The sequence below is a fragment of the Amphiprion ocellaris genome, chromosome 7 (genome assembly GCF_022539595.1).
Source record: "Amphiprion ocellaris isolate individual 3 ecotype Okinawa chromosome 7, ASM2253959v1, whole genome shotgun sequence".
In the NCBI taxonomy this organism is placed as follows: Eukaryota; Metazoa; Chordata; class Actinopteri; family Pomacentridae; genus Amphiprion; species Amphiprion ocellaris.
The window spans coordinates 10,381,912-10,404,851 of record NC_072772.1 but is presented as its reverse complement, the minus strand read 5'-3'; the positions used below and the strand labels follow the sequence as shown (position 1 = coordinate 10,404,851).

General features: G+C 43.2%; 2 protein-coding genes across 3 annotated transcripts in view; one reads left to right on the top strand and one right to left on the bottom strand.

Annotated features, from left to right (window-relative positions):
- inppl1a (inositol polyphosphate phosphatase-like 1a) overlaps positions 1–22,940 on the bottom strand; it is a 49,292-nt gene continuing 26,352 nt past the window's right edge. The window contains exons 21-31 of one of the 2 annotated variants that reach the window (XM_055012126.1): positions 22,717–22,893; positions 22,453–22,608; positions 22,128–22,212; positions 20,389–20,475; positions 19,475–20,216; positions 18,920–19,053; positions 13,657–18,456; positions 13,323–13,526; positions 11,926–12,167; positions 1,419–1,577; positions 1–498 (exon numbers count right to left, since the gene is read on the bottom strand). In XM_055012126.1, the coding sequence (XP_054868101.1) occupies positions 18,357–18,456; positions 18,920–19,053; positions 19,475–20,216; positions 20,389–20,475; positions 22,128–22,212; positions 22,453–22,608; positions 22,717–22,893 (1,481 nt within the window). In that variant the 3' untranslated portion in view covers positions 1–498; positions 1,419–1,577; positions 11,926–12,167; positions 13,323–13,526; positions 13,657–18,356. The remainder of the gene's footprint in view (positions 499–1,418; positions 1,578–11,925; positions 12,168–13,322; positions 13,527–13,656; positions 18,457–18,919; positions 19,054–19,474; positions 20,217–20,388; positions 20,476–22,127; positions 22,213–22,452; positions 22,609–22,716; positions 22,894–22,940) is intronic. The other variant, XM_055012127.1, reaches the window with a different exon arrangement.
- Positions 11,502–15,801, top strand: phox2a (paired like homeobox 2A). The gene is made up of 3 exons (XM_023273935.3): positions 11,502–12,124; positions 13,315–13,502; positions 13,674–15,801. The coding sequence occupies exons 1-3, from the start codon at positions 11,902–11,904 to the stop codon at positions 14,166–14,168; spliced, it is 906 nt and encodes a 301-aa protein (XP_023129703.1). The 5' UTR covers positions 11,502–11,901; the 3' UTR covers positions 14,169–15,801.

Sequence of the window (22,940 nt, the reverse complement as noted above, 5' to 3'; positions counted from 1 at the left end):
GCCTTTTTTAAATGTATTTATTACCGTAAATCAGTAAAAAAAATAAAATACTGATGATCAGTAAATCAGTCAGCCCACAATTACTACAATTCTACAATGTATGTCTCTTTCCTTTGGCTTATTATTTGTACAATATACGATGCATATGATGGCATTTTTTCATACCAAAGGCTCTACTATGATGTTTTCTAAGAGACATACGATGCTACTCTGTTTGTTCTGGCCCTGCACTCCTCCTCAGTTGTTTTCTGGATTGTACTCAGCTGCATGCCTTCATCCACCCGGCCTCCGTTGACTCGTCCCGCCTGCCGTCTCTGGAGCTGAAGCTGGATTGGAACAGACCAAAGTACAGTCCAATCACGATGCCAGCTGCCTCTCAAAAGGCTCCTTCATCTGGCAGGTGGCAGCACTTCTTCTGAGGGGAAGCTGAGCTGGCCTGGCAGAACTTTGGAGATGTGTTCCAGTGGTTGGTGGATGTGTGGGGAGATAGAGGGGGACCTTTGAATTGTTCAGAAAGGAAAACAGGGAACCCATTGGTAGTTTTAGTTTAGGCTGCTACTGCGGTGTGTTTTGGGGTTTTAAGAGGTGAACAGGAAGAGTTTTTTTTTCGTATTGATTATCTTTTACTTTGTTCCTGGTTGGAATGCCATCAATGTCAACATGAAGTTCACTTTTAGTTCTGTTTATTTATTTTTATTTTACTAACACCCATTTGTTTTTAACCCCCTCACATGTTGTGTTGTTGTAAACTTACTCTTTCAAATAAATACTCGTCTAACCCTCTGGAAACCAGCGTTTGGACTGTTTTTGTGTTGCTCCTCACCTACTGACAGCTGTGGACTAAAGGCTATACTGTGACGTTTTTAGAGCGACATACTATGATGTTTGTTGGGCAACACACTATACTATAGGCTTTTTTAATTGACATATTACTGACGTTTTTTTTCTTTTTTTTTTTTAGCAACATAAGAATTTGAACAGTTTTAAAAGTTACTATACTTTTACTTGTGCAATGAAATTATTATTCTATGGCATTTTTTAGATGACATATTATACTCTGATGTTTTCTTGAATTACATACTATTTTGACAATATACTGCACTATGACATTTTTTGAACCACATATCATACATGACAATTTTAGGCAACATCCTATCATTTTGCGCTTTTTGAACCACATAATAATCTATGTTTTGTTTTTCTTTCTTGCCAACATGCTATACAATGAACTACAGGCCATACTATGTTATTCTTGAGTAAAGCATACTATACTTTGACATTTTCTGAACTACATCCTACACTATGGCATTATACACAGAGTGCTTTGGTTACATGTTGATTTATAATCTCGATTTTTTTCTGTTTTGTTTTTTGACGGGATTACCACAGACCTGACCGTGAACACCGTGAACACCCACCTCAGGGAGACGCTGCCTAAGATCTCAAGGCTGCTTGGTCGTGGTCTTTCTGGCACGTACTCTTCCAAGATGAGCCGGGAAGTTTAACACTGATGGAATGACACCAGGTCTAAGCCGACAAACTTCCAATTCCTCCTCAACCCATAGTCTCTGGGAAACCTACATGGAGTAAGAAAAGTAGACAGAGAAGTAATTAAGTCTGTACACAATATATTAAAAAGAAATCATGCTAATAAATTAAGTACAAAGAACCGAATTCGCCAATATACTGGAGACCAGAGCTATTTAATTTGATAAGTATAACCTTGTTTAGTAACATTTCAATTATTTGAAAGCAGTCCTAAAGAACTGCCTGTAATCCCAATCATCACCTATGAAAAGTCATTCCAAGTTTCCTTGTCTCAATCGTACGACGCAGTGTGCAATTGTATGCAGCACAGTGAGCCAGCATACTTGTTGTTTCCGTTTTCACGCCGTCTACATCAACGGAATGCACTGAAACTTTTCCCCCACTAGCTTAGCCTCGCCGTAGCACGCAGCTCAAAGGCACGTGTCCTATCTACTCATTCATATCTATGAGAACAACGGTGGCTGTACAGAAGGACGCATGTCATTGACGTTGATTAGCTGCGTAAATACGTATGTGAATCGCATCATTGGCTGCAGCAGCCAGTCACCGGTCACTCACTGACTCACATTGAAAAATAGCACAATGAATTGTTACGTGTTTATTTTGTTTACAGTTTAGGTTGGATTTTTTTTTGTGCGCAGCGCAGATTTTCTGTGCGCGGAGACCGTGTCAGCAGTGCGCAATTGCGCACGCGCGCAGTTTAGAGGGAACAGTGGTCCTCATCCACCTTAGAGTACATGTAGGCTAAATATACAAATATGGCAGCACAATATCTTCAGAGTCCAACAGGAATATCTGTAGCTGTAACGTTCAAATGTGACGGTAGTCTACTTCAATACCTCCAATAGGTGCTTATGGCTCACTGTGTAGAACGAATAAACCATTGTTTGTTTTGACCAGTTGTGACTATCTCCAGTTGACATGGGCGTGATTCCTGAACAATCAGCAGGTGTTAAACACCTGGCAGGATGGCAGTGATCTATGTGGACGAAGCAGAACACTTGTCGAGCTTATCGGTAGGACAATAAGTAAAACGGTGGTCTCGTAATTTTATCGCTGGATTACGTGGTTTCGAATCCTCTCACCGTACTTGAAAATTACGTGTTTTTTATTTCGGCCCGCACATTTCTTTTTATTGTCTGTAGATGATACTTACATGGATATAGACTTTGTTAAGTAGTAAAGCCGACGTTTTTCGACGAGGTCTTCTTTATCAGGTATCTTTATTTCACGTAAATCCAGGTCTGATCGTGACGAATCTGCGGACGAAACATCTGGAGACGGAAACTATCGCCAGTTAACCTGATCACCAGTTAAACTGGAACACCTCAATTTGGCCACAAAAGCTGCTTCCTGGGAGCTAAATTTTTTCTTTTATTCAGTCCTCTTTACCGCCCGCCTCCCTGTCAAACCCCACTCAGGAATCTGAGCTTTCTCTGCGGTTAGATTAACTGTAGCTTGTGCTGCAAACAAACTGCCAAACACCTGAAATATCATCTGCATGAGGCTGATGAGGGTAAAATGTCGACACCCGCAGAGAAGCGAGCAACAGGCCAGCAGATGTTTTTTTTTTTTTTAAAGAGACTCTTGAAGTGGCTGCATCTGGACAGTAGATCAGGTTGTGCTGCGATACCTCGAGGCTTTTCTCATCTCTTATATCCCTCAAACACATCTACACTTTATGGTTTTAGGAAGTCAGAAATGTGTGTGTGAGTGTGTATCCATTTACCCTCCCCCGAGGAGGAAGACAAGAATAAGAAGAGGAGGAGAAAGAGAAGAGGCTCTTAGTCTGTCCGTCAGGCTATTTCTGACTGCTGCCATTTCTCTGATTAGATTATGGAGAAACAGAAACCTGGCCCTCCATCGTCCTAACCTCCCTCTCCTCCTCTATCTCGCTGCATTTCACTCACTCACTCACCCCATCCTCCCTCCACCTTCTGCTCTCTCTCCTCCACCTTCTCCTCTGCTGTCCATCTGCCTGTCTGTCTTTCTGTCTCTCTCCAACCTTCTGATATAGACAGAGGAGAGTAAAAGGGAAAGAAAAAATAACAGGCAAGTGAGCAAAAGGGTAGAAGGTCAAATATGGGATGAAGCAGCTCAAGGAAGACCATAAAGATGGAGACAAAACAGACGCATCTTATTAATATCAACATGTGGATTAAAGTGGAGGCTGCAGTGCTGTTTGTTACGGCAGCCTAAACGTAAGAGACGAAAAGAAACAGCATATTCTCTTCATAACCGTGACAAATTAAAGTCAAAATCAACTTAAAGTGTTTTAGTGCTGGACCACCATGTTCTGCCACAACAACTTGAGTGCTGCTAAACATTGATTCTTCTGCTGGAGGAATGTAATACCATTCTTTTAGTTTTATCCTCATTTGGTGTTTTGATGATAGCAAGCTCTTCAGAAGTCTCTCTGGTTCCTCAAAGCGCCATCACCAATTGAGGAACCACTTCATTTACAGGATGGTTGTTCACATACTTTATGTGGTTCTTTAAAGCAATAAAGCTGCTTCATTTTTATTGGAGTTATGTGGTTTGGTAGCAGCTCCCAGGGCCTATTTTCGTTATTGTTTAGTCAGAAAACAGTGAGAAAGATCAGTCACAATTTTGCAGATCCCAAATTGACATCTTCTAACATGTTGTCCTGTCTAACCAACAGTCCAGAAGCCAAAATATTAAATGCGTATTAATGGAAGGGGTTATCACAACTAAACCAGGTGGGTCCACAAAGAGCTTTCTGGAAAATTATTCCTTACAGAACCTCTTGCTAAAAGGTTTTTTGTGAAATTATGAATGGTTTTTCTATGGCATCCCTGCAAAGAATAGTTTTTGATTCCACTTAGCACCTTTACTTTTCTACGAGCCACCAGATCTCCTCACTATAGTGGTCAAGGCTTCAAGGTTTTCCTTTTATTTGTCACCCATCTGCATCTATTGTGGGGATGTTACAGTCTGACTGGTGTTTTAAATATAATGTGTAGTTTATGTTTTGCAGAAGGTATAGCTGAGCAGTTAGCTGATGAATAAAATAATAAAAAAAATCTGTGTAATTACATACCTTAGCAGACTTTTCAGATCTCTACTCAGAAGATTTCTAAGAGTAGAGCTTGCATGAAGGGGGACTTTAAAGGTCCAATATTGCGCCCCTTTCTCATATATTCAGGGTTTTCTTCAGATTTGTCTGTAGATCAGATTTAATTAAAGTTTGTTGTCCCAATTTCAATCTGAATAATTGACCATGCATGTGCCTGGTCAAAGCAGGACAGGATTATGGGGCCAGTACAGGACTCAGAGGTTAAAGTACCACGATGAGCTGCAATGTCCTCTTACAGTTTGTGTCCTGCAGGGGCTTCTGCTGCTGTTTGTCTGTGTCCTGGATGAGTGTTTGTGCTCATGTGTGTCTGAGTCCAGTGTTCATTGAGCCCAGCAGCAGCAGCAGCAGCAGCATGCAGCAGCAGCAGCAGCAGCAGCAGCAGCATGCAGCAGCAGCATGCAGCAGCTCAGAGAGGTGCAGCAGCCAGGTGGAGGTGGTGAATGATGAACGACTACTAGCGGCTCTCCCATTATCATATCTGTCCCTGCTCTTAACGGGGGATTTTCATCCGTGTCCCTCTGCACTCCCCTCATCTCTCCCTCCCTCCCTCATTGTGCTCCCCCAGGAAGGCGATCGATTTCTCCTCCATTACCTAAAGTCCACTCAGCTCTCAGTTTGGAGAAGCTTCTCATTCATGCAGCTGCACTAAACCTTCCGCTCTGCCTAGGATCAAACTGTCGGGATGTTTGCTGCGGTTCTGGTGGACGGACCCGGAAGACGGGGTGCGCGCACCCAACGGGTACCGCGGGGGCGATCACGTGACCCCCCGCCCCCCAACCCCTCACGGAATAATTAGCATAAAAGACAAATAAAGGAGCGCACCGAAGAAAAAACACACACACACCAGTCTGTCCTCCTTTCTTTTAAAGAAAAGGAACAAATCCATTCCGCCTAATTCGAACCTTGCTCAGGGACAGCTCGCGTGGCAGATTGCAGCCTAATTAGTTTAGAGGGAATTTAATTCAATTAACTTTCCACAGCTCCGCGCGCCCCGCCGCTGGGCTGCTTTCAGAGCGCGGGGCCAGAGCTCCAGATCTAATTAGCGTGTTTGGAGAAGCTCTCCTGCGCGCGGCCATCCCTCGCTGCTCCAGCTGTGGTGCGCCTGTGTGTGTGTGTGTGTGTGTGTGTGTGTGTGTGTGTGTGTGTGTGTGTGTGTGTGTGTGTGTGTGTGTGTGTGTGTGTGTGTGTGTGTGTGTGTGTGTGTGTACAGTGGTCTCCCGGGAGCTGTGTTTTTTTTATCCTAAAAAGCTTCTTTTTTAAGTAACATGCCGTTATCCATTAGGATAATACAGGTCTGGTGCCGCAGCAGAGATGTACGCAGCATGTGAATCACCGCAGCTGCTCTGCGTCATATTCTGATGAATGCAACTCGGGTTTGAGTGGACTTAAATCAGGATGAGTGTAATTTGATGGGTTTAAATTAATGCGAGGGAGGTTTGGCAACTTCAGCATTTGTGCTGCACGATTTTTTTTGGTTCATTAGGACTTTGGGGTGGTCACAGTTTCAATCCAATCTGACTGAAATGTGTGGATTCTGGATCGTGTTGCACCAAACTTCAAGCAAATACGCTTTTTTTTGCACAGTTGAGGAAACACAATTATTCTCTAAATGTTCTTTTTTTAAGCCACATTGTTGAGATTTTCAACTTTTATGCATATTTTGTACACAATTTGTAACTACAGGATTTTTTTGCTGCAATATGAGATTTTACGCATAAAAGAGCCATTTCATCGCGGGTCTTTCTCCTCAATGCTCTGATGATTCGGGGTTGTTCAGTCTAATTTTGCATTACAGTGTCTTCAACAACTTAACTCAAGTTACAGCTGTGACCCACATAAACGGCACAATGACTGAAACAGAATTAGATTCAGGAAATAAAAAAAATACTCAGCTTATATTTTACACGATTAGGTGGTTTATTTTACTTTATTTTCACCCTCTGGGGTAAACTGTGAGCCCAATCTGACTCTGATCAGGTATCAGCACAACCTGTGTGAGGAGCTGAATGTAACTTGCTGTTTCTCTCCGTCTCTAACCCGGTTAGATGCGCGCCGTCGTCTCGAGCCGGAGCGTCACGGTATATTCCGGTAATTGGGGACTGATATGCGGGGACAGGCGCGCCGACGGGACCCCCGGGCCCACCGACCCCGCTCTCCCTCCCCTCCTCCCCCTGCACCGTCTCTCATCCATCACGGCGCAAATCAAATGCGCAGCAGCCAGCACTCTGCTGCTGTAAAGACGCGGGCCGATGTTAACGGCAGGATCCGCGAGTTGTGATTTTATTTTATGCGCAATCAAATCGACCTCCGAGGGAAGAGAAGCTTAAGAGGGGCGATGACACGACACATTTTAGTGACACTGCAGGTAGCGAGTCAGCTGCCCGCCTGTGTGGGATCACACGCTGGCCTGGTGGCTTCAACGCAGTCAGCAGTCAGAGCTGAGGATGGAGATGGAGCAGATGGAGAAGAAGCCGGTCTCCTATTAATCCTCTTAAATTACAAAGATATTTTACAAATAGCAAAACCACGCTACTGGTTTGAACTACTGACAGGATATTAAAAATGACATGCAACAAAAACAGGATGAACACGTGATGTGCAGAACACCTGAACGTGTCAGTGAGAGCGCGAGGAGCTGCTGTGTATTTTACGCACAACAAAAATACGCACAAGTGACAGTGAAATGCGCACTAGTGGCCTCATTTATAACGGGATGAACCACAAATGCGATTTCTACACTGTTGCTGCTTGCACTATTCTATTTTTCTGTATCGACTGTAGGTCGAATATTGCAATTTGCATCACAGCAAAATTCAAGAATGAGAAAATACACACATTTTAAACCACTCTGCCCTATAATGTATGTGCTACTGGTAAAAAAAAAAAAGAGATTAAGATCATAATTTTAAAAAATAACTTAATTATGTATATTCAAATCGAAATATAATTAGTAAAATTAGCTCATTTTGCTTCTTACGTCAATTTAAACGCATAAATATGAGGCTTTATCAGTTACTGCAGCTATTCTAACCGTTTTTATAGAATAGCAGATTCTCTTAAAGGTGATTTCAGATGGAATCAGACAGTGACGGAGGATTAGTCCTTGTAGAGAACACAGTGCACACTGGGACCTCACTAAAACACTCAGGAAGTAGGCCTCTATCTCTTTAGTTTTTTCCTCATTTATTGCCTCTTTGACTCCTACAGCAGCCATCAGCTGGATGTTCAAATCATGCAGTGTTCAATCGACTTTTTGCGTTTTGGCACTGATTCATCAGACCGACTCTGTAATCTGTGCTTTTATTCGCGCATTAAACCGCGTGTTTTACAAAGCTCCACAAAGAGGAGGTTAATATCCAGACCTGATAATCAAATTATGCCTCAGTCTGAAGCAAGAAACCGGCTTTGGGAGCTCGGGACGTGTTCTTCTTTGAGCCTCGGTGATGGATGGAGCTGGAAGTCTCTCTCTGACTGACAGCCTCACTCACATTTCAGACCACCGCGTGTCACTGGACACAAACCGAACTGGGCCTTCCGCGTGGCTTTTCACCAAAACCAGTGTCCCATCCTTCACTCATCCCTCCTGCCCTGTCTCTGTCCATACACCTCTCCATCCCTTCATCAGGACCATCCATCACAGACAGCGGCCACCAGCTCTGCTTCGTCACGGGCCGATCTGCATGCAGCCCCCGCAGATCTCCAGGGTTTGGGCTGGAAGACCATCACAGACAATTACAGCGGCAGCAGAGACGGGAGCAAGGGAAGGAACACACGTCGAGAATTTAATTTCTCCACAGATCACGACCCTTTCGGATGGAGGGCAGACAGGGCAATTAATGAGGCCTGAATAATAGGCCTGGTGCAGTTTGATCAGCCCCTGGAATATAAAATATGAGTGATTAGAGCGCAGGAGAAAATCAATCAACTAAAATGTTTAGTCATTATAAGCTAGAATTTACAAAGAAATGTACACATCAAACTAAATATGCTGTTAAGAGGTATATTTATTTAGGTTTATGATGTTTTAACGTGTCCACATTCATTAATCAATGGAAATTTCGCTACAAAACACAGGAATCAGATTAGATTATTATCATTATTATTACAGTAGCCAATGTATTTTACAGACTGATTCTGTCAGTGCGGTTAATTGGTTAAGAGTCTACAGTTTGTTTAATCTCCTGCCTTTGCAGTTTGATGTTTTAATAATGGATAATTCTTCCATAGCTCCACAATATGATGGCTGAAAAAAAGAATCGGTCCTTTCTTCAATCAAACTTCTGACTACAATCGAGCAGCCCGTTACGTGCGTTCATAAGGTTTTCCCTAATAGCCCACTGGCCTATAATCCCTATAGTAGGAGTTCCTCTCTCAGGGGCCCTCAGGAGCCTCTAGGGGACCATTGTGTCCTCCTCTGTTGACTCAGACGCCATGAATGCCAAAGCTCCCCGTTACTGTTTCCGTCAAATCGCCCCATGAATGTAAAAGTCCAAAGTTAAAGCCTCCGCAGAGGAGAAGTCTCCCCCTGCGCCGGAGCACTATAGGGCGGATTAGTGGCCTGGAAGAGACCGGGGCCTTCTTTGAAGGGATTAAAGTTTAAATGCTTAAAAGCGGGAGAGCTAGGGTCGCTCCTGGCTGCTCTTTTTTTTTGTAGAGGGGAGGCAGAAAACGGCCTGGAGAGTTTAACTTTGAAACAGTTTAAGTTTCTCGGTAAACTCACCTCTGAACCCAGCAGACAGGGGACGAGGTCGCACAACAGACTGGAGCGGCCTGGGAGCGGACTGGTTGTGGACTCCAAAAAAATCTCAATAGGCTTATAAAATGCAGAATATTTATCTCAATGGCCTAAAGAATGGAGCGTTTTTAGAGGGGTGACTTGGAGCTGCAGCAGTCTGTATTCTTATAGAGTCATGTTTTTAGGAAGGGAGGCTTGTGGTAATTTTATTGGAAGAATTTGGGACAGAGAATTGAGTGTGAGTTTGCTACTATACTTTGGTGTCTTTTAGGTCCACGTGGGCTGGACACACAACACAATAAAAAATAGTGAGCTAGCTGTAATGTATTTTATGGTATGGAGCAACTATAAAGCCTATTATTCTGGGGTTAAACATTTAAAGTAAAGGGAGCTGAGCACTTGTCATTATATAACTGCAGGGGTGCACAAAACCACGATGTGTTTGGGGATTTCATGTGTGAAATTCATGTTAAATGCTGTGTATTTTCGGTACAATTAGTTAGTTGTATAAAATAAAAACGGAAACAGACAGAACTTGAAATGTGCACCATCACAGCACCGCGTGCCGCCCCGCCCCAAACACCCACGGACTCCACACCAACCACACGATAAATGCCGTAAACAAATCGTATTATTTTATTTGTACTTTAAACTGAGCACAGAGCGACACATGCACGCATGCGCGCGTGTGCGGCGGGGTTAATGTCATTAAGCGGCATCATCATGCAGCCTCTGGTCAAGCGGAGATAAGAGCGCGCACTTTGAGCCCTATTACGCATTTTACGCGCGGGCACACGGGCCAAACTTAATTAATTTCTCGCGTGCACGCACAACGTAATTGTAGTTCGCGGATTGTATTATTTGGTGAAATTCATCCGCTAATAAAAAGCCTGTTAATTTCATGAGCAGAGTCGGAAAAGCAGCGAGCGGTCGTTGTGGGTTTTTTTTGGAGACTGCACGGAGCGCACGACCGCCTGCCGGTTTCAAACCCCACCGTGTGTGTGTGTGTGAGAGAGTGTGTGTGTGTGTGTGTGTGATGGGGGGCCGTGTGGGATATGACTTATCACATTGTATGACACCGAACAATAAACTTAAACCAATTTATGAAGCGTCAATGCGTTTATGGTTAGCCTGTCGTGGTTGCTCGGTCGTCTCGGCAGCCACTTGCCTCTCTCTCGTCCTATATATCAAACTGACGCGCACTCCGGTGACATCTCCGTAAAAGTGATCGGAATCAAATCAAAGCTTTTAATCTCGGCAATCACCGTCACATCTGGACGTTTTCCCTCACATAAAGACTCGTGTGGCTGAGCTGCGGTTGTCTCCGCCAGTCGTTGGAGGGGCAGTGGAACGGTATTGACCGGTGATGGAGCGTTATTTGGGGATAAATCTCGTGGAGGTTGAGCATCATAGGTACATTTTAGTGCTTGGTTTAAACTAATTATACATCGAATGTCACTAAATAATCATTAGACAATCGAGTTTGTCAGAACAGTGAAAGGATGTCTGTCCTGAATGTGTTTTTCCATTATCGGACCGATTTTAATTCATTTTAAACACTTATTTGCATTCACTTTTTAAAAAAATCTCCTCGAGCTTGCAGGCCTTGTGCCATATTTCACCTAAAGTTGGTCATATTTTTTGGCATGGTATTTAAAGGAGTACAAAAAGCTTCACACACCGCATGTGGTCTAAAGGCCTGAGCATTTTTAGAGATCAGCTGCTTCACTCAGAGACTTAAATGGTCGCTGACTCATCCCTTTAATATCAGGCTGTTAAGCTTAAAGGTGCCTGTCCTGGCTGAAAAGGCTCCTCACATCAGTTTAGTTAAGTTTACCTGGTCGTAATAAGCGCAGATACACGTAAAAGAAACACAGTCATTTGATTCTTGATTGTGATCGTCGGGATTTAAAATCGTCCGATAATGGATGCATGCAGATTAGAACTGATTTAAATGAAGAAGCCGTGTTTTTTTTTCTCTCTCTCTCTTCCACTCTGATCATTTAACTCTGCTGACACCTGCCAAGCAGCTCGCGGTGATGTGGACCGCGTGGGCGGTGCAGCGGGGGTGGGAGGGGCGGGAGGGTGTGGGGCCGTCCGTGTCCACGCTCACTCACTGCTGCTATTGTCATGGAAACTAGACCACCGCCTCGCTATTGTCTCGCGCCCTGCCAAGTTTATTATAAACACCGCGCGAGCCGCAGCAGCGCTGTCAAACGGAGCGCGAGCGCAGAGCGAGCTGCAAGTCCAGAGGAAGACACGGACACACACGGACACACACACACACACTAACACACACTGAGAGGAGCTGCAGCTGCACACACAACATCTGGATTACTACCCGGGAGAACCAGCGGTGAGATATAAACCAGAAAGTTTGGGAGGGAGCAGCGAGCTGAGTCTGGAGGTTGTGGAGAGAAACTGGGACTGTGAGTGAAAGCTGCACCTGAAGCCTCTCGGACTCACAGTTCACCTCCTCGTCGTGTTTTTGCAGACCGGTGTTCGCACCGGCTGAACCTCCATGTATAAGATGGATTACTCCTACCTGAACTCCTATGACTCCTGCATGGCGGCCATGGAAGCGTCGGCCTACGCGGACTTCAGCTCCTGCAGCCAGGCCAGCTCCTTCCAGTACAACCCGATCCGGAGCGGTCCGTTCTCCAACCCGGGCTGCACTCCGCTCAGCACGGCCAGCTGCACTCTGGGAGCCCTGCGGGAGCACCAGCCCACCCCGTACTCCTCAGGTACTGAAACGTGCTGTATTCTCCTCCGGAGGGTCACACGTATCTAAACAAACATTGCAAAAGGAAAAGAGCAGTTATAGTTATTACATCTTGTTTAAATGATTTATTCTTTATATATAAAATGAGAAAAATAAACAATTTAACTGTCAGCTGTGCTGTGTGCCATAATTACCTATAAAATTTAAGGCCTGGGCCTAAATTGGGTTTATTGTAATTGATGGGATTTTTATCAGAATTAAATCGCTGCAAACATAATTTATCGAAATATACATTTTTATACTAAATCCGTGCAAATTTTCCCAATATTAAATTTGTTAAATTGAAAAAAGTGAAAGTAAAGCTTCGAATATCTGCATAATGCACTAGTCTGTAATAAATCAGGGATCCTATTCATATATAATAATGACAACAATAGCTGACCCATAACTGACAATTAATTCTTTATCCGCTTTATAATTGTATCTTAAATTATATTAAACAAAAGGGAAAATTTCAAACTAATAATGCCCCTTCATTTTTTTTTCCATATTCCTTGCAGTAAAATTCTGGAGTTTCTGTGGGTTTTGACTCGATTATCAATACGTGTATTGTGCATGTTGACATTTATATCTCAATTAGTAAAGTAGGCTGCACGTTTATTGCAAAACAAAGTAAAAAATGCTAAATAAACATCCTCATTATGTCGATTTTACGTTAATAGTTGAGTCATTTTTGTAGCTAGTACAATTGTATTACAAAGGCCCCAACTCTCATTTACAATTTATTCTATTTATATTTATTATAACATTAGAAGGGCTAATTAAAACATCATTTAAAAATAGATAGGTGAATGGTTCTTGGATACTGTCCTCTCAACATTTTGCTGGAAATCAACCGATTGTATAATCTCACAATTTTGTCAATTCTGATTGGCTCTGAATTCAATCAAATAATTAATCCGTCTTCTATAAACCTCTAACGTTACAGCGGTTTCGTTTTGATGAGGGAAAAAAAAGCATCGTTTCAGGACGTCTAAAATTGTTTCCTTTAAAATCTTCGCCAGGATCAGATGGATCGTGGCTCATTTACGCACGGCCTCTCTGCGTATTTATTGTTGTTTTAGTCCAAGGCCTCTGCAAATTAAAAGCTTCAGTCAGGCCATTTTAAATTTGCTTTTCGACCACTAAACGGATACAATTATTTCCTGGCAGTCCCTTACAAGTTTTTCTCGGACCCCTCCGGCCTGAACGAGAAGAGGAAGCAGCGGCGCATCCGGACCACCTTCACCAGCTCCCAGCTGAAGGAGCTGGAGCGGGTCTTCGCCGAGACGCACTATCCAGACATCTACACCCGAGAGGAGCTGGCTCTGAAGATAGACCTGACCGAGGCCCGGGTCCAGGTGAGAGGAACGAGCTTTAATCTGCTGCACGGATCCAAAAAATTCAAGTGAAAGTCATGTCATCTGATGTTAATATAATACTGCATCTATCCATTCATGCTTCCACATATCTATCATATATTCTGTTATGTCTGTCATGAAAAATAAATGGTACCTGTGTGTGTCTGACAGGTGTGGTTTCAGAACAGGCGTGCCAAGTTCCGTAAGCAGGAGCGAGCAGCCAATGCCAAAGCCAACAGCTCTGGTGGCACCACAGGCAGCAACGGCAGCAGCAGCTCTGGAGGGAAGAAGGGCGGAGAGCCGAGGTCTTCATCAGATGATGACGAGTCCAAAGAGTCCACCTGCAGCCCCACACCTGACAGCACGGCCTCCCTGCCCGGCTCGGCCAACGGAAACCTGGGCAGCCCTGCCAGCCTGAGCCCCAGTCCAGCTCCCACCAACAGCGGCTACGCCAACACCTCCAGCTCTCCGGTTCTCCAGGGGCTGAAGCCTCCCAGCTGGTCCAGCCTGGGCCCGTCCAACCCGGCCGTGGCTCAGCCTGCTGCCCAGACTCAGGAGATTCTGAAGGCCTGGCAGCCGGCGGACAGTATGACCGGGCCCTTTGCCGGAGTCCTGTCCTCCTTCCACAGAAAACCCAATCCCACCATCAAGACGAATCTGTTCTGAAGCACAGAGGAAGAGAAAAGCAGAAACAAACTGGAACAGAGAGGAGTTTCTAGCCTTGGCGGAGAGACTTGCCCATTATAGCGCTGAATTCACTGGTGTAGTCTGCTGTAGTTCAGCGAGGCCCTCGGTTCTTCCCTGAAAAACTGTCCTGTCAAACTGTTTCCAAGCTCAGATAATAAAATCACAGGTCTGGTCACTGTTTCACACCTAAATATTATGCAACACTATACCTGCTAAACCTTCCTGGACATGGACAGAGAAAATTTCACTCTCAGTTGGTGTTCAAATCCCTCTTTCTCAGACAAAACTAAAAGACACACTTTATTGAAGGACGTTGAAATATACAGCGTCAAAAGGATGTTTGTGTACAGCTGGATCAGATATGCATTCACACATTCAGTCTCTTTTCTGTCTCACATTCTCACACTCACTGCATCGCAACACACCCTGTTCTGATGAGCATGGCGGTCAGGTACGAGCTTAAATCAGAAGTCTAAACATCACGCTCCAGTCTCTGCTGGGGAAACTAAACAAACAAACTTTTACCCCTCAAGCACAACTTCCTCTAAGCCCCCTGACACACAGGCTTCCCCAACAAGGAACAGGGTCCCCCTAAATCTCTTTGCCGAGCAGAGCGGGGCACCCCGAAATCCAATTAGAGCAGCCGGGTCTCAGACAAGACACCTCCCCAGTTCACCTCATCCCCTCCCCTCCTTCTTCACTGTATCAAGTCCTGACTCCCACAGTCTCATCGTCCCTGATGCTTTATGTCCCATCATGCCTTTCTCTGTCGGAACACAAGTCTGCAAGGGAAGGAGATGGAGAAATTCAGGTGCTCAAACCCATTTTCAGTCCACATACTGCAGTTTCCTGCTATGTTCTTTGGGTGGAGAAGCGATGAGTAAACTGGAGCCCACACATTTATCAGTCCCATTATAACTGACTTGTGCTGTTACTGTCATTGTACTACATCTGGTTTCTCTCTTTAACCACAGACTGAGGAGTTTTTTGATGATTCTCCTGCTCAAATGACTTCCAACTCACTCTGATTCCTTTATTTTCAGCCAAGTTTTCTTAACTCCAAAACACAAAACAAGCTGGTCAAAGACTGGCAGTATAGGGAGATGGAGTTTTCTACTGTATGTTCACTTATACCCTGATTTTGTTCCTGTTTACATTCTTTTTATGTGTGCGTGTGTGTGTGTGTGCAAAAAACGCAACACTTTGTACATTCTTTCACCTCGCAAAGTTGCTTGTGAATCACTTCTGTTTCAATATATCGAAAATCTCTGAAACTGATTTCAGAGGGAGGGTTAACTCCAGAAATCTACTTAAAAGGGGAAAAAAAAACATGTATTTATTAATATTTTTTATTATGTCAGTGACAAACTTACATTTATTTGAACTGCTCCATAAAATTTTGTGACTGTAAATTCTGTAATTAGTAATATAAATATTAGGTAGCTTTTTTTTTTTTTTTTTGCTTTACAGATCCATTTCCATTGCAGAGCATCTGTCTCACAGACCAACACATCAATGAAATCTAAGAATTGACAGAAAGCTCTAGCAAATAAGAAGTTATAGCACTACTCTGAATATTCTAATAAATCTACATTATGGAGGCACTACCTGACGCATTCAATGACCTGCTTTTTCTTGTGTGTGACAAAATGATGAGAGTTTTGTGTATTAAGTGCAACATCAGAAGAAGCTCACAAAGCTACATTTATGAATTCTAAGCTCCTGAAATCATGGTTAATTAAAAACTTAAATTACTTAATCAGTTATTATAATTTTACCGCATAGTCTTTCCCTTTCAGAGGCACGTCTACGGCTTACGGACCAGAACTGTTTCATCCCTTCAGCTGTCCCTGTAGACGACAGAATAACAGAATGAGTAAATCTATACAATAAGATATTAAGATTTTAATTGAAAAAAAATACGTGTGAACAACTTACATTAACTTAACACAACCAAAGTAAAAGACTACATGAAGGAACAAGCTAAAATGGAGTGTGAGAAAAAAAAATGGCTTTTTCACACATGCACGCAAATACAAACACACACACTCACGCACATCACTGAGAACACTGAAAAGGCTTAAAAAGACATTAGATTGAACACGTCTGAACGGCAGATCCACATTCTCTGCACTGTGGCTGTTTGGCTGTTAAAGGATTAGACATATTGTACAACAAAAACACAAAGTCTAAGGCTGAGGAAAAAATGTCCACTGGTGTACTTGGATCATAAATTAGGATTGAAATGAAAAATCTGTTGCAGACACGAATGAAGGTTTTATCAAATTTACACCCAAATATGTATCAGCACATTAATTTAGATTTACTTTTTAGAACATGGCAAAAAAAGACCCATTTTACTAGTGAAAGCAAGCTGTGTGCTTAAAAGAAACTGTTTAGTGTGATTCACCTTGATAAAAGAAATGTATCAGTCATGTCGAGATGAATCCGCAGGAGGATTTCAATTATGAGCAAATAAAATCAGTCTGAAAACCAACAGATCAGATTTTTAACGGCTTAGAAACAAGACATAATAAACACACCATGGTCTAAGAAGTTAATCTACTGATGGAGTTTGTGGAGTAGCAGCTCCACCTGCTGGCTATATCAGGAAACGTTCCCTCACATCTGTTTTACAATGCCTTACAAGAGGTGACATCTTGTTCCATGTGTACGCAACACATCTTCATCCTAAAACTCCCCTAATGTAACAAAAGGACCAAATCAGATCAGCAAAATATGACAGAACATTAAATGTTTTGGTGACAAATGGCAATGGGATGGCTTGTTAAATCTTAACCATGAGTTAATCTATTTGGCTACGGTAACTAATTCCCTGAACACTGCTTCATTTAGACCATTTAAAATTGAGTTAAAAAATAAGAACAAAAAAAAAGAAGTGATGTAAATCCCATCAAATCTGGGTCACGTATCTTCTGTAAATTGAAATTTAGCGTCCTCACAGACAATGAAAGTGTGAGCATGAGAATTGTATTGTTCAATATCTTTTAAGTCATATTTCACCTTGGTGCAGCATTTATTTCCACATGTATACCTTATCTGCTTAATTTATCGACCAATAAACTGAATACTGATTGTACCAAGAAACCCTACGCTGCATTTGTCCAGTTATGTGCGAGAATACTTACGACTTTTAATAATATAACCAACCTACTGCAACATGGAAGTGTTAGAAAAAAGGGCTCAAATGTCAAGTGAGGACAAACCACAAAAGTGACTGGCTGCCATTTAAATGTTGCACCAAGGTCAAATATGGACTTTTAGCGCTAAAAGTTTTCATTTGGTTGATTTGCTCAATATTCCCTTTATCATCAAAAAAAACCAAAACAAAACAAAAAGAAACATAAATAGATGCTGAAACGCTCGGACAGCACAGGCCACCGTTCTGATAAGTGACCCAAACATCATCACTAAAGTACACAATTTGAAAAAAAAAAAAAAAAGTGAGTTTAGCTCACTCCAGCCTGGATTACTAGCTTCTTTCCTGTCACCACATCCTGTTTCCCTCCATCACAGAAGGGTTCTTCTGACCGAGTTGTGGGCTGACATTACTCTTGAGTGCTCTCTAATGATTCCCGCAGTTGCCCAAATGTGGCCATGAGTGGGGAAAAACCTGAGGCTCAGACAACACGGTGTTGTTAAGCAAAACACGGGCGGTGTGTTTTCAAAGCTCTGGTTCCTCAAAAAAACCTTCTCAAACATAGTCACTTCTCAGGCAAAGTTTCTCAGGCCAAAGAAAGGAAAGCAAGCTTTAAATGCTTTCCTCGAAGCTACTGATCACATCTGATGGCACGACACATATGACTCAGCATCAAGACGTCGAGCTGAATCTCTAAATCCCTCTGGATTTAAAGCCGAGGGTTATGTAGTGATGCTTGAAGGACTGAAATGTTTCTCATTAAATAAGGCCACATCTATGACAACGACAACACACATACAGTACATGTGAAAAAGGACGTCGGTTCAAGGAGTGTTTTTCTGAAAGTACAAATGGAGTGCAATTTCTCTCTAAAGGCACAGTCTGGCATCAATTAGCACGTTTCAGCTCAGTTCAGTTCAGTTCAGTTCAGCTGAGATTTGGCCTCTTGGGACCTGGTGTGGTTCCCCAGGCCGGTTTGGACCAGTCATAGACCATTTTGATAGAGTTTATTTCTGCTGCTGTTGCTGCCTGAGGCTCTCCAGCAGGATTCGCTTGTGGGCGGGGTCGAGCACTCCCGCCTCCTCCAGGTCCTCCTCGGTGATGTCACTGGAAAAAGAAGAATGAGTTGGGAACCAAATGATGAAAAATGCCTAACCAGAGCGAACACACACCTGTAGTTCAGGACCAACAGCATGCGTAGGGTGGAATTCAGAACAACTGTTTCTAATAAAGGGGTGCACAGAATTAGTCCGTTGATCATGTTCATATTACAAATTAGCATTAGGGCTGAATGATTCAAGGACAGTAATTAATTGCTATTTTTCTGACAAATACAGTGACTGTGATTTGACTTAATATACAATTTTTCAAAGTCAAGCTTCAGTTCAATATTCACTGTGTAATCGATATAAAACTTTACGAGTATTACCACATGAAATACAGTCAGCAGCGTGACTCTCATACAACTTTCTGCACCAAAGTTGGTCTGTTAATTCTCTTCACTCTACAGAATCTCTCCACCTTAACACTTTAACAGTTCTTAACAGTCCGTGTGTGTGACTGCATGCACCTGAGGAACTCCAGATCGTCCCAGCCATTGTGTAGAAGCCCCTGCTCATACCTCTCCAGGCCCAGTCTCTGCAGCCACTCACCCACTGAAGATTCCCCCACAGACAAAGATGAACTACTGCTGCCCCAAAGTGCCTGCATGGGAGGAATGCAATGCAAGAAAAACTGCTTTAGAAACATCTGAGCTCATCACAGCCACCACATAAAATATACCAACCATATAACTAGAGCTTCAGATTGGCTCCGTTGTTCTTCAACCTAAGAAGGGAGCAGTAAAACTTAAAAAAAAACAAAACAATGGATGCCTCTTCTGGGGTAACTTCTTATAGGCAGTTGTGTGAAGAGTGCTCTACTGGGTCATGTCCAAAATGAAGACAACTTCTGTGTTTTTGTCAAAAGTGTCCAAATAAACCTTTCATGACCTGAAAGAAATTACTTAAAAACAACCTGAAAAACTCGTAGCTTCAGTCAGTTTAGCTGCCAGAACAAGTGCATCACATTAAAAAATGTGGTTGAATAAGCCACTGAACCGAACGAATTCAAATGACATGCTCACCTCCTCTGGCATGTCCTCTGCGATACTCTCTGGGATGGGATTTCTGGGCGGGAAGGTGCGGCAGGCATCCAGACCTAACCCCATCGGCTGCCCTCTGAGAGGTGGTGGAGCTGAAGGAGCGCGTGGAGGCTGTCCAGGAAACTCACTCTCACTCAGTGTCTTTGCCATCTGGAGCACAGAACACGACTGGTCGTCCAGCGCCCCTGCGCCGACTCCTCCGACTCCTCCTCGCCTAAAACCCTCCCCAAGGGCAAGTGGGGCCACGGGGCCGGTTGCTGGGATCCTGACCTCAGCCAGGTCTGGGTATAGAGGGCGAGGTTTGCTGAAGGGGGCCTCTGCAACCATCTCCAGCGCTCCTTTAGGGAGGGGAGGTGGTGGAAAGTCAGGAGGGGGTCTATTCAGTGTGCTTCCAACAGTTCCTCCTCCCTGTGCCCCCGCCATGCAAGCACCTCCGTCGTCTTCAGAGGATCCCTCCTCACTAATAGCACGGACCGGGTGTCCTGTCATGGGTCTGCGGGGGTGAGGGGCCGCTGAGGTCGCACAGGGGGGTTTGGTTCGAGCTCCAGCTGAGGGAGGAGGGGCTTTAGCTGCCTGGGGGTTTGTTGAGGTAGGAGATGGGAGGAGCTCAGGTGAAATAGCTGCAGCTGACTGGTTGGGAACGCCCTCCAGGATGTAGTAGGCGGGATTATTGTAGCTGTTCTTGCAGATCGACGGATCACCATCTGCTGTGTCCTGTTTTGGTCTTTACAATACACACAAAAACAGAACAAGCGGTTGAAGGTATACCTTTCTGTTTCTTTATTTTCACTTTTTGTTCGGTAAGAATATTCTATTTTAATCTTTCCACATCAAAAATGCACCCAAATGGTTGCCTGTATTGTGTGGTTAGCTTTGTATGTAACATGTGAGTGTACCTTGCAGCCGTTTCCTCCTTGCTGCTCCTTTCTCCCTCCTCGCTGACCTTTCCCAGCTCTCCAAGCTGTTTACGCACCGCAGATGGCCTGCATCCAAACCACATCATGACAAATAAGCAGGTGGGACCAAACAGACAAGTCCGAATAGCGTTTGCCCATGTCAGATTCAAAAATGGTAAAAATGGAGAGTATCTGTGCAATAAATTTAAGTTACCAAAATATAATAGGAAATAAAAGGCAATATTTCAACTGGGGTGGATCGTCATTAGTCAAATGGCAAACAGACTAAGTTTTGGGTTTAATCCAGATACTTCTACTTTTACCATCTTCAAAATGCAGAACAGTAAGTATAAAACACAGGATTACTTCATATAATAATGTTAAATCAAAAAATATGTTTTGGTTCCAGTTGCCACTTTGACTTGAACTGTTAGAGAGATATCACTGCTTAATTTGACAATATGTTAAAGCTGTTTAGTCATGTCACGGTAGGTTCAGAAAAAGTAATAACTGCTGTTGACATGAGCTTTTGTACTAATGACAAACATTGCTCACTACTATGATTACTTTTTAAATACACCATAATGTTATTTCTGCTGTAGTAAACTGTAAATACATTGATGGAAAGTTAAACAGTGAAAAAAGAACCAAATGACATATGAGGCAGAGTTTAATAGATGAATTCATGATTATAAATGTAAGTATCCTCTGAACAGGTTTGCAGCACTTTTCATTTTACCTTGAATTATGGGGATATTCACTATGATGTACATATTTACAGAGTATGCACTGAGGAGTTGAAACATAATGAACACCCCTGCCTAATGTGATGTTGGTCCTCTGAAAGTGCCCTGTGGTATTTGGCACTAAGATATTGGCATCAGCTGTTCTGTAAGTTCCAAGTTGGAGCCACCACGTCAGATTCGTTCCAACACACCTCCCAACGCTTTGTTGCCAGTTTGTGTCTCGTCCCTCCTTGGACTTTGGCCTTGAAAGGTAGGGACCGAGCAACGTGTCTCGCTCAGGGTAGACACCAATTAAAACTATTAGTAAACAAGGAAACAGATACCTGATATCTGGTATACTTTTGCAGTAAAAATGCAAATTCTGGTGTCAGAGTTTAGAATTACACAAACTCTGACACAAAGCTTAATTGAAATCCCCTTTTTCTTTATGTTTAAGATACATTTTCAACATTCACTCCCAGTGTTGAGAGGCTATTACTAACAAGGTGTCATCAATCAGATAGAGTTGGGGCGGGACACACAGGGTAAAGATGACAGATAAAAAGGGGCAGCTGGAAATACTAATACCAGTAATTGGAAAAATGCTGAATATTGAATACGATACTCCAGGTCATACTATCCACTGCAGACCATGAGCACCTACGAGCAGCCTTCCTGTTTCAGAAATGTTCTGACACGATCGTCCGGCCTTTGTCAGAGTTGCTCAACTGCTTTACACCTGCCCATTTATCCTGCATCCAGCACAGAGACTACAAGACTTGATTTACCGTCTGATGTATCCCAGACCCTAGACTATTATTATGAGATAATCAGTGTTGTTTGCTTCATCTGTGAGTGGACAAAATGTTCAGACTCATCGATGGTTGTTTATGTACAAAGCAGGATATGGTATTTGGAAAAATCTCCTCTGATTTTAATAATCCATTTAACTTTTTGCATACTATAGTAACACTGCATCAAATGGAAAATGAAAAGGGTAAGAAATGTACTGACTTTACATACTCGTGTCCAACCCTGGACATCATAGTGGATTTCCCTTTAGGTCCGCCTGTCTCATCCTTGTCCACACTGATCCACTCTGCAATAAAACAATAAAAAAATGCTTTCAACTTACACATAAGGCACTTAGAGTCCTACATCAAACTGGATCATTTGGATAATTCATGTCCGCAAATTCTTGAAATTTAAAATTACTTTAGGTAATCCCTCCTTTCTGGTTATGGTCTCTTTAAGAAATAGTTTTTTGTTTACTTTCCTACTCATGTTCCTTGCTTGTCTGTACAGTAAACCGCACAGCGTTTTACATTTAGTGCATTACCATATAGTCTCTCCCTGGTTCCCATCCTTTCAGACGGGACTCGGACCCTCATGGAGCCTCGGATATTTCCTGTTTCCTCGCCACGGTGGGACAGGTAGGTGTGGAACTGCTGTGCTGTGCTGCCAATCATCGACTTCAGAGCCAACACACACTCTCCTAGCAGGAGAAAAAACACACACGGTTGTTTGTCGGACAAGAGGCTAAACCACTTTGTGAACTTGAAAGAACCACAGTCACACCACTAACATTAACAATTCTTCATACCGTAGGACTCGTATCCATCCAGTGACTTCACTGTTAATAACAGATGTTGATCCTGTAGGTACTCGATCTCTGAGAGAAGAGGCTTCAGTGTTGTTAGCTGCTTGTTGGACCAGCCCACACGCAGGAAGTTGACGTTGTCGCTGCTCTGACTGTCGTTTTCATAACTCTTTTTAAACTCTACAAATGAGAGAGAGAGAGAGAGAGAGAGAGAGAGAGACCGAAGT